Below are 12,549 nucleotides of genomic sequence, written 5' to 3'. Positions count from 1 at the left end.
GGAGATGGGTTAATATCGTTCGTAAAGGACAGAAGCAATGTCATTGTGAGAAATGTCATAGGCTCAGAAAGTCTTGATGAAGTCTTGGTGGAGATGAGAAATACCAAGAGGCAGTAAATGTTGATGGGGATTGTCTATAGCTCTCCTACAGATTAAGTGGAGATTAGGGGAGACATTTGCAATCTCAGTACAACCTGTTCAGCCACCTTCAATGACATAAACTCAAACACCTTCCAGGTCCCACTGCTCCCACATCCCTTTTGAAATCGTACCCTGTACTTAATAATTTCCTGATTATTTTCCAGTTTGAAACTGCTAAGCATTTGCAGCCATTTGTTTTTTTTTCCTCCTACAACAGCTATGAACAGAAATTTGCTTTGCATAGTTAAAAATGTGTGACATAATTGCAATCGTGCGATTGACAGAAGTAACAAATGCACCATCCAGTGACCTCCAAGGCCACGCACAAACCTACCGCGAGCTCCAACATTACATAACCTCGTGCACGGAAATCACGCGTACGTGTAAAACCGTTAGAAAAATGGACGAATATCAGAGCGGAGAGGAGGTGAGTGACAACTGGGGTTAAAAATAATGTGAGTCATCTGGGCTCAGTGTTCAGAAACTGGTAGACGACTTGTCTGGCCTCTGCAAGTCACAGGCTATTTACTGTGTAAAGGAAATGAAGGTTGTTCGATATTTGATTGTTTCAGAGCGACGTTAAAAGTCACAATATCCGGAAGGGAAGCGGGGCCAACGAGACAACAGCAGTTACAGAAAGGTGGTGATGGGGTTCGTGGGATGGGAAGAAGGGAGATATAGAGGTGAAGGTTTGTGGGCATCGCGGGATTGGTGATGGTGGGTTTGGAGGTGCGGTTGCAGTTGGAGGATTGGGGCAACAGATTGGGAGGATGTAGATGGGGGTTGCAGGATTGTAGGTGAATGATTGGGGATTTGCGGTATTGGGAAATGGTGAGGTGGAAGCGATTGAGTTGTGGCATTGATGGGGGAGGTTTGTGTGAGAAATGGGTTGCAAGATTGAGGACAACATGGGGAGGGTTTGAGGGATTGGGAAATGGAGGTGGAATTGCAGAGTTGGTGTGGAAATCAGGTTGTGGGATTGAGGGTGAGAGATGGGGCAGGTTGTAAATTTGCAGAAGGAAGATTCTTGGGGACATAGACCTGCAGCATTAAAAAACCTTTGCCCCATTGCTTCCACGCCTGTAAAAAATAACCATCTAACTAATGATCCCATTTCTCAGCGCTTTGTCCAAATCCTCCGTGCCTTGGTATCAGAAGTGCATATCTGGTTGATTGTTTGTTTGCTGAGCTGGTGGGTTTGTTTTCAGACATTTTGTCACCATACGAGATAACATCATCAGTGAGCCTCTGGTGAAGCGCTGGTGTTCTGTCCCACTTGTTGTTTATGTGTTGTGGTGGGTGGTATCATTTTCGGTTCTGTTTCTGATAGATTTGGACCCTATTTACCAACCTATGTGTTTGTTACTGGAGTTCCAGGTTGAATGCCACACCTCGAGGAATTTCTATGTCTTTGTTTGGCCTATCCCAGGATGGATGAATTGTCCCAGTCGAACTGGTGTCCTTCTTAATCTGTGTGTATGGATACCAGTGACAGTTCTGGATATAGGTTTGCTCGCTGAGCAGGAAGGTTCATTTTCAGACATTTTGTCACCATAGAACATAGAACAATACAGCGCAGAACAGACCGTTCGGCCCTCAATGTTGCACTGATCTGTGAACTATTCTCAGCTCGTCCCCCTACACTATCCCAAAATCATCCATGTGCTTATCTAAGGATTGTTTAAATCTCCCTAATGTGGCTGAGTTGACTATCTTAGGCAGGTAGGACATTCCACACCCTTACGACTCTCTGCATAAAGAACTTGCCTCTGACATCTGTCTTAAATCTAAATCTAAATAATTTGTAGTTATGCCCTCTTGTACAAGCTGACATCATCATCCTAGGAAAAAGTCTTTCTCTGTCTACCCTATCTAATCCTCTGATCATCTTGTATGTCTCTATCAAATCCCCCCTTAGCCGCCGCCTTTCCAATGAGAACAGACCCAAGTCTCTCAGCCTTTCCTCATAAGACCTTCCCTCCAGACCAGACAACATCCTGGTAAATCTGCTCTGCACCTCTTCCAATGCTTCCACATCCTTACTGTAATGGGGCCACCAGAACTGTACACAATATTCCAAGTGTGGCCACACCAGCGTTTTGTATAGTTGCAGCATGATATTGCGGTTCCGGAACTCAGTTCCTTTACCTGACACATCATATGTCTTCTTAACAGCACTATCCACCTGGGTGGCAACTTTCAGGGATCTATGCACATGGACTCCAAGATCCCTCTGCACATCCACACTAACAAGAATCTTTCCATTGACATGTTATTCTTCCCAAAGTGCATCACCTCACATTTAGCCGCATTGAACTCCATTTGCCACCACTCAGCCCAATTCTGCAGTTTATCCAAGTCCCCCATAACCTGTAACATTCTTCCAAACTGTCCACTACTCCACCAACTTTAGTGTCGTCTGCAAATTTACTAATCCATCCACCTATGCCTGCGTCTAAGTCATTTTTAAAAATGATAAACAACAGTGGTCCCAAAACAGATTCTTGTGGCACACCACTAGTAACTGGACTCCAGACTGGATATTTTCCATCAACCACCACTCGCTGCCTTCTTCCAGAAAGCCAGTTCCTAATCCAAACTGCTAAATCACCCTCAAATCCATCCCTCTGCATTTTCTCCATCAGCCTATCATGTGGAACCTTATCAAAGGCTTTACTGAAGTCCAAGTATACCACGTCAACTGCCCTACCCTCATCTACATGCTTGGTCACCTTCTCAAAAAATTCAATGAGGTTTGTGAGACACAACCTGCCCTTGACGAAACCATGTTGACTATCTGAAATCAAATTGTTGCTTGCTAGAAGATTATAAATCTTATCTCTCATAATCCTTTCCAAAACCTTTCCTTCAACAGAAGTAAGGCTCACTGGTCTATAATTATCTGGGTCATCTCTGCTGCCCTTCTTGAACAAGGGCACAACATTTGCAATCCTCCAGTCCTCAGGTACTTAACCTGTAGACAATGAAGACTCAAATATCGAGGCCTAAGGCTCTGCTATCTCCTCCCTAGTTTCCCAGAGAATCCTCGGATAAAACCCATCCGGCCCAAGGGACTTGTCTACTTTCACTCCTAGAATTGTGCATAACTAACGTCAATCCTTTCTAGTCTAATATCTCATACCTCATTCTTCTCCTGTACAACATTCTCCTTTTCCTGAGTCAACACCAATGGGAAATGTTCATTTAGCACCTCTCTGATTTCTACAGGGTCCACACTCAAGGGGTAAATGTAGGGGAATGGGTCTGGGTGGGTTACGCTTCGGCGGGTCGGTGTGGACTTGTTGGGCCGAAGGGCCTGTTTCCACACTGTAAGTAATCTAATCTAATCTAATCTAAAAACTGTCTGTGTGGAGTTTGCACGTTCTTCCCATATCTGCGTGGGTTTCCTTTAAATCCTTCCTAGCTGATCTGTAACTCTCCATCGCCTCATCTGTACCATCTTGCCTCATCAACACAAGCCTCTTTCGTCTTCTTAATGAGAGATGCAATTACAGTAGTAAACCACGGTTTGCTTACCTTATCACTTACTCCCTGCCTGAAAGGGACATTCCTATCAAGGACACGCAATATCTATTCCTTAAACCAGCTCCACATTTCGATTGTCTACATCCCCTGCATTTTGCAACCCCATTCTATGCATCCTAATTCTTGCCTAATTGCATTATAATTGCCCTTGCCCCATCGATAACTCTTGAGCTGTGGCATGTACCTATCCCTTTCCATCGCTAAACTAAACGTAACTGAATTATGGTCACTCTCTCCAAAATGCTCACCTACGACTAAATCAAACACCTGGCCTGGTTCATTACAAAGCACCAGATCCAATGTGCCCTCCCCTCTTATTGGCCCTTTGACATACTGTGTCAGGGAACCCTCCTGTACACATTGGACAAAAACTGATCCATCCGACGTACTAGAGCTATAACATTTCCAATCAATGTTGGGAAAGTTAAAGTCCCCCATAATGACCACCCTGTTCCTTTCACTCCTACCCAGAATAATGTTGCTAATCCTTTCTTCCGTCTCCTTGGAACTCTGCGGAGGCCTATAAAAAAACTCCAAGAAGTGTGACCTCTCTTCTGTTTCTAACCTCAGCCCATATTACCTCAGTAGACGAGTCCTCATCAAAAGTTCTCTCAGCCAACTTTATACTATCTTTGACTAACAAGGCCATGCCTCCCCCCCTTTACCGCCTTGCCAGTTTTTACTGAAAGACCTAAACCCTGGAACCTGCAACATCCATTCCTCACCCTGCTTTATTCATGTCTTCGAAATGGCCACAACATCAAAGTGCCAGGTACCTATCCATGCTGCAAGCTCACCTACCTTATTTCGGATACTTTTGGCATTACCATTCTAGGTAACATTTTCAGTGAGCCTCCGGATGAAGCACTGGTGGTATAGCCTGCTTTCTATTTATATGTTTGGGTTTCCTTGGAGCGGTGATGTCATTTCCTGTGGTGATGGGGTTTCCTATAGTGATGTCATTTCCTGTTCGTTTCCTCAGGGGGTGGTAAATCGGATCCAAGTCAATGTGTTTGTTGATAGAGTTCCGTTTAGAATGCCATGCCTCTAGGAATTCTCGTGCGCGTCTCTGCTTGGCTTGTCCTGGGATGGATGTGTTGTCTCAGTCGAAGTGGTGACCTTCCCCATCCATATGTAAGGATACCAGTGAGAGTGGGTCATGTCTTTTTGTGGCTAGTTGATGTTCATGTATCCTGGTGGCTAATTTTCTGCCTGCTTTTCCAATGTAATGTTTGCTACAGTTCTTGCAAGGTATTTTGTAGATGACATAAGTTTTGCTTGTTGTCTGTATGGGATCTTTCAAGTTCATTAGCTGCTGTTTTAGTGTGTTGGTGAGTTTGTGGGCCACCGTGATGCCAAAGGGTCTGAGTAGTCTGGCAGTAATTTTCGGGATGTCTTTGATGTAGGTGAGAGTGGCTAGGGTTTCTGGATATGTTTGGTCTGCTTGTTTGGGTTTGTTGCTGAGAAATTGGCTGACTGTGTTCATTGGGTACCTGTTCTTTTTGAATACACTGGATAGGTGATTTGCCTCTGCTGTTTGTGATATTTGATCATGTCTTTTGGTGAACAAAAAGGTGGTGTGGAAAGCGCAGCAGGTCAGATAACATCCGAGGAGCAGAAGAGTCAACATTTTGAGCATAAACCCTTCATACCTGAAACGTCGACTCTCCTGCTCCTCAGATCCTTTTTCAGCACCACCTTTCTCGACTCTTGACATCTCCAGTATCTGTGGTTCTCACTTTCTCCATGTCTTTTGGTGGCTAGTTGGTGCTCATGTATCTTGGTGGCTAGTTTCCTCTTGGTTTGTTCAGTGTAATGTTTGTTGCAGTTCTTGCAGGGTATTTTGTATATAACATTTGTTCCACTAGCTGTGGGTACGGATCCTTTAAATGCATCAGTATAGAGGAACCTAGACTATCTGGCATTCGATTATCCGAATTTTGGATTATCCAAACAAGATCGCAAGGTTAAACTTGGTTAAACTGTTTTCTGGCATTCGATTTTCTGAGCATTCAAACAAAATACAGAGGAACCACGATTATCCAAATACCAATTATCCGAAAATCGGATTATCTGAAGGAGATTGAGGTCCAGATGGAAACGTTACATCAAAGATATGTTTCCAACAGTGATCAAACAGGCACCGTCTCCAAATGACTGTCTGCCCGCCCTCTCTCTCTGTCCCCACACTCTCCCTGGAGTTCTACACAGAGATGTACCTTAAACCCTCCCTTCCCCAGGTAATCTCTCCAACATTGTCCTGTACAGGGTAAAGGTGGAATCTGTCAAAAAGTTGCAGTAAAAAGTTGTGTGTGTATGTGTATGAAGACTTACCCCACAAAGGCAGCAGCAGCAGTCTTGTTGGTGTCCAGTCCGGCTGCCCCAGAGAGGGGGCAGGTGTGTACGGGGTTGGGTGGCAGGAGGCAATGTTGGACTGGGTTGGGGGTGAGGGACAGTGTTGGACGGGCTTAGGGGGTGGGGGTGGTTTTGGGGGCGGGAGGCATTGTTGGACAGGGTTGATGGCGGGGCGTCACGCACTGTGCTGCTGCCTTGTCACCTGAACGGGGAGCAGACTTTAAAAGCTCCATGCCCCAGAGGAAAGGCATTTAATCAATTATCCGAACGAAATAGTGCCCACCCAGCATGTTTGGCTAATCGAGGTTCCCCTGTATTCCCCACGCATATTGTTCGGATAATCGAGGTTCCTCTGTAGTTGTTTTAGTGTGGCAGTAGGCTTGTGGGCTACCATAATGCCCAGGGCTGGAGTAGTCTGGTGCTCATCTCTGAAATGTCTTTGGTGTGACTAGGGTTTCTGGGCGTGTTGTGTCTTCCTGTTTAGCTCAAACAAACCATCAGCATTTAACAACAGCAGACGAGGACAAAGAAAAGATTGGCCCTTCAAGGAAAACTATCCAAGCTCTCGCACAGCTATAATAAGGACAATTCAGAGACTTGGATAAAGAACCTGTCTGACCAAACACTCACAGACACTGAAAAAACTGTCCTAGTATAAGGGATGAACTACAACCACAAGGACATGGACAAAAAGGGCTTCCTAGCAGCACTGGAAACCACCCTAAAAGACAATGGATTTACAGAAGAAACCCAGCAAGCTATCAGATAGACGGTGGCACCAACACTAAGTAGGAAGAAAGAAGGGAACACCCTCAACACACCTGAAAGCCTTGGAAGAACTCAGAAAAGACAAATGTTGTAATCCTACCTGTGGACAAAGCGTGCACGACAGTTATCCTGAACAGAACACAGTACATTGGAAAAGCAAACACACTAATGAACTAACTGATGAATTTAGGGCTTGGATTAATACCTGCGAGTATGATATTACTGAGACTTGGTTTAGGGAAGGGCATGATTGACAACTAAATGTCCCAGGATATCGATGCATTGATGGTCAAAGAGGATATCACAGCTCTGCTGAAGGAGGGCACTACGGAGGATTCGAGCAGTGAGGCAACATGGGCAGAGCTCAGAAATAGGAAGGGTACGGTAACAATGTTGGGGCTGTACTATATGCCTGCAGCAAGCATAAAATAGAGGCATAAATATGTAAACAGATAATGAAAAGATCTAGGAGCAACAGGGTAGTGGTGATAGGAGTTTTTAATTTTCCCAACATTGACTGGGATTCACTTAGCGTTGGAGGTCTAGATGGAGCAAAATTTGTAAGGAATATCCAGGAGGGTTTCCTAGAGCAGTATGTGGATTAGTGGTGCTGGAAAAGCACAGCAGTTCAGGCAGCATCTTGGATGCTGCCTGAACTGCTGTGCTTTTCCAGCACCACTAATCCAGAATCTGGTTTCCAGCATCTGCAGTCATTGTTTTATCTAGAGCAGTATGTAAATAGTCTAACTCGAAGGGGCTATACTGGACCTGGTGATGAGGAATGAGCCCAGCCAGGTGGTTGAAGTTCCAGTATGGGATTACTTTGGAAATAGTGATTACAACTCTGTAAATTTTAGAATACTCATGGACAAAGACAAGAGTGGTCTTAAGGGAAGAGTGCTAAATTTGGGAAACACCAACTATACCAAAATTCAGCTGGAGATGGGGAATGTAGATTGGGGCCAGCCTTTTGAAGGTAAGTCCACATTTGATATGTGGGAGGTTTTTAAATACAGGTTGATTAGAATACAGGAAAGACGTGTTCCTGTGAAAATGAAGGATAGAAATGGCGAGATTAGGGAACCATGGATGACAGGTGAAATTGTGAGACTAGCTAAGAGGAAAAAAGGAAGCATACAGGCCTAGGTGACTGAAGACAGGTAAAGCTTTGGAAAAAGATCAGGAAATAGGACCAATTTGAAACAAGGAATTAAGAGGGCTAAAAGGGGTCATGAGATCTTTAGTGACCAGGATTAAGGAAAATCCCAAAGCCTTTTATTCATATATAAGGAGCAAGAGGGTAATTAGGGAAAGGGTGAAGTAGGAAAGTTATGCATGGAGTCAGAGGAAAATGGGTGAGATTCTTTACAAGTACTTTGCATCGGTATTCACCAAGGAGAGAGACATGACAGATGTTTGAGGTTCGGGATAGATGTTTGATTAGTGTAGGTCAAGTTGGCATAAGGAGGGAGGAAGTGTTGGGTATTCTAAAAGGCAATAAGGTGGATAAGTTCCCCAGGTCCAGGTGGGATCTATCCCAGGTTACTGAGGGAAGCAAGAGAGGAAATAGCTGGGGCATTAACAGATATCTTTGTAGCATCCTTGAACACAGATGAGGCCCCAAGAACTGGAGAATTGTTAATATTGTCCCCTTGTTTGATAAAGGTAGAAGGGAATAATCCAAGTAATTATAGGCTGGTGAGCCTGACGTCAGTGGTAGGAAGCTGCTGGAGAAGGTACTGATGGATAGGATATATTCCCATTTGAAAGAAAATGGGCTTATCAGTGATAGGCAGCATGGTTTTGTGCAGGGAAGGTCATGTCTTACCAACTTAATAAAATTCTTTGAGAAAGTGACAAAGTTGATTGATGAGGGAAGGACTGTAGATGTCATATATACGGACGTCAATAAGGCATTTGATAAGGTTCCCCATGGTAGGCTGATGGAGAAGGTGAAGTCGCATGGGGTCCAGGGTGTACTAGCTAAATGGATAAAGAACTGGCTGGACAACAGGAGACAAAGAGGAATATTGGAAGGGAGTTTCTCAAAATGGAGACCTGTGACCAATGGTGTTCCAAAGAGATCTGTGCTGGGACCACTGTTGTTTGTGGTATACACAAATGATTTAGAGGAAGGAATAGGTGGTCTGATTAGTAAGTTTGCCGATGACACTATGATTGATGGAGTGAAGGGGACTGCCAGAGAATACAGCAGACTATAGATAGTTTGAAGGGTTGGGCGAAGAAATGACAGGTGGAGTTCAATCTGGGCAAATGCAAGATGATGCATTTTGGAAGATCCAGTTCAAGAACGAACTATACAGTAAATGAAAAAGTCCTGGGGAAAATTGATGTACAGAGAGATCTGGGTGTTCGGATCCATTGTTCCCTGAAGGTGGCAACGCAGGTCAATAGAATAGTCAAGAAAGCGTATGGCATGCTTTCTTTCATTGGATGGGGTATTGAGTACAAGAGTTGGCAGGTCATATTACAATTGTGTAAGACTTTGGTTTGGCCTCATTTGGAATACTGCATACAGTTTTGGTTGCCACGTTATGAAAAGGATGTGGATGCTTTGGAGAGGGTGCAGAGGAGGTTCACCAGGATGTTGCATTGTATGGAGCGTGCTAGCTAGCTATGAGGAGAGGTTGAGTAGATTAGGATTGTTTTCATTAGAAAGATGGAAGTTGATGGGGGACCTGATTGAAGTCTGCAAAATCATGAAAGGTGTAGACAGGGTGGATAGCAAGAAACTTTTTCCCAAAGTGGGGGACTCAATTGCTAGGGGTCACAAGTTCAAAGTGAGAGGGGAAAAGTTTAAAGGATATACCGTGAAAAGTTCTTTACACAGGGTGGTGGGTGCCTGGAATGCATTGCCAGTGGAGGCGGTAGAGACAGGCACAATAGTGTAATTTAAGATCTATCTAGACAGATACATGATTGGACAGGGTGCAAAGGGAAACAGACCCTTAGAAAATAGGCAACAGGTTTGGATGGAAGATCTGGATTGGTGCAGGGTTGGAGGGCCGAAGGGTCTGTTCCTGTGTTGTAGTTTTCTTTGTTGTGTGTTCTCTTTGATACCAGCATCTACCAACCAGTGGTAATGGAGCAGACTCCATATCTAGAAAACCACATCACAGCTTCCTTAAGGAAATTACACAAGATCAATCTCCAAAGAATGAAACAAAAAGGGTCCAACCGTTCGTATGGATTGCCAAAGGTACACATGCAAGGGTTCCCCCTCAGACCCATAGTCACACTTCCTGGCACACCGACATACAGGCTAGCAAAGAAACTGTAATGTAAACCAAAACACCTGGTAGAAGACTCAACCCACTCAACCCACTCTACCCAGGAATTCCTTAACATCAATCAAAGACCTCAAGGTAGAGGATGACAAGGTCATGGTCTCCTTCGATGTGATGGCCCCATTCACATCAATAAACATTACCCTAACCAAAGAAATATTGGTCTCACTGCTAGACAAACCAGGGATACAAACACCTGACAATGCCAACTCCATCAGCAATGACAGCATCCTTAAACTACTAGACCTGTGCCTCACAATCACTTCATCTTCAAACGACAAAATATACAAACAAATCAACCGGATGCCAATGGGATTACCAATATCAAGACTTTTTGCAGAAGCAGTTATGCACAAGTTAGAATGAACAGGCCTTCCCACCTTCTAGCCTAAACTTTGGGTCAGCTATGTGGATGTCACCTTCATCATCACGAAATGCAACAAACTAGAAGAAACCTACAAATACATGAACAACACCCTTTCCGGTGTAAAGTTCACCAAAGAGGAAGAGAATGATAGCTGACGCGTCTTCTTGGATGTCACAGTAGAATGAAAGGCCAATGGAGAACTGTAGACCAGCATTTACAGGAAAGCCACACACACTGACCAGATACTCATCTACACAAACAACCATCCCAACACCCCAATTGGAGCTGCATCAGGACAATAGTTAAATGAGTCACAATGGACTGTAGCACCCCAGAACTATGAGAAGCTGAGGAGAAACACCTACACAATGTATTCAGGAGCAATAGTTACCCGATAAGCACAGTCCACTGATTGCTGCACAATAGACCTAAACAGGAAGACATAACATGCCCAGAGACTTAGACACCCTACCAGAAATGAGCATCAGACTACTCCAGCCCCTGGGCATCATGGTAGCCCACAAACGTATTACCATACTAAAACAACTGCTGATGAATTTAGAGGACCCCGTACCCACAGCCAGCAGAACAAAGATAATATACAAAATACCCTGCAAGGACTGCAACAAACATTACATTGGACAAACCAGCAGGAAACTAGCCACCAGAATACAGGAGCACCAACTAACCACCAAAAGACATGATCAACTATCACTGGTATCGATACACACAGATGAAAGCGGACACCAGTTCGACTAGGCCAACAAATTCTTAGAGGCATGGCATTCAAAGCAGAACTCTCAGATTTGGACCCAATTTGTCAACCTCTGAAACAGAACTGGAAATGATACCACCCACCACAACAGACACATAAATAGCAAGCAGGACAGAACACCAATGCTTCACCAGAGGCTCACTGATAATGTTACCTAGCATGATGACGAAACATCTGAAAACAAACCCACCAACTCAATGAGCAAACAGGCAACCTGAGCTAAAATTATTCTCCAAAATCTCAATTGCACTTCTCAATTAACTTCACGATATTCTGGTGGTTTCTGCTATTATCCCTACACAAAATTGAATTCTAGGAACCCCCCACACTCTGGGTGAAAAAAGTTTTCTTCACATCTCCCCTAAACCTTCTGCCCCCACCTTAAATCTATGCCCTCGTCACATATCGCTCTATCAAGGTTCCTTCCTGTTTACCCTATGTATAGCCTTTATAACTTCATACGTCTCAATCATGCCCTCTTGCAATCTCCTCTGCTCTAAGGAAATCAATCTCAGTCTGTCCTATCTCTGTTCCAACTTGAAACATTCCAGGCAGGCAACATCCTGGTAAATCTCTGAAGAGGAATTTTGTGGATTGCTTGATTTGGAAGATAGGGATGTTGCAAGGTGTGCGAGGGGGCAACAATAGGGTATTTAGGATTGTTGGGGAGATGAGGGCATTGTGTGAATGAGTGGGCACAATTGAGGTTGTGGGCGCAGAGATTGTTGGGGATTGCAGAATTGGGGTATAGAGATGGGGGAAGATTGTGGGATTGGAGGCAGTGGCGGGGATATTGGGAGGGTGATGAACGTTGCAGGATTAGTTGGGGAGATGAGTTGTATTGCAACATTGGGAACAGGAGACGTGGGGAGACAAGGGGATTGCAGGGAAGGGGGAGGTTGGGGTGTAACAGGACTGTGGGAAGAATTGAGATTGAGAGATTAGGGTGCAAATGGATGTGGGGATTGGGAAGGAGATATGATTGCAGAATTGGGAGGGTTTGGAGGAGTGGGAGAAGGTGATGGGGGACTTGTAAGTAAGTCATTATCTTAATGAATGGTGAAGCAGGCTCGAGGAGCCAAATGACATTAGGAAGGTATGCCATGGAGGAAAGAGTTTCTAAGGATGAAGGGATTTGTTGGGGAGGAAGGAATCAGGTGATGAGGGTATTTTCGGGGAGAAAGGTGAATTATGAAGGTGAGGGGATTCTGAGGAGTGGGGTAGAGAATTGTTGTGGGAAGGTATTGGGAGATTTATAGATGGAGACTTGGGGAGGTTGGAGCAGGGCA

The 12,549-nt window shown here is 44.5% G+C and overlaps 1 protein-coding gene across 1 annotated transcript in view; it reads left to right on the top strand.

Moving 5' to 3' along the window:
• Positions 1-279: 279 nt before the first annotated feature.
• LOC122552928 (dynein light chain Tctex-type 1-like) overlaps positions 280-12,549 on the top strand; it is an 88,243-nt gene continuing 75,973 nt past the window's right edge. Inside the window, exon 1 of the mRNA XM_043696177.1 lies at positions 280-568. Within this exon, the coding sequence (XP_043552112.1) occupies positions 392-568 (177 nt within the window). The 5' untranslated portion in view covers positions 280-391. The remainder of the gene's footprint in view (positions 569-12,549) is intronic.

Source organism: Chiloscyllium plagiosum, chromosome 9 (assembly GCF_004010195.1).
Source record: "Chiloscyllium plagiosum isolate BGI_BamShark_2017 chromosome 9, ASM401019v2, whole genome shotgun sequence".
Taxonomy (NCBI): Eukaryota; Metazoa; Chordata; class Chondrichthyes; order Orectolobiformes; family Hemiscylliidae; genus Chiloscyllium; species Chiloscyllium plagiosum.
Note: the sequence above shows the minus strand (reverse complement) of the source record. Positions and strands in the feature narration are given on the sequence as shown.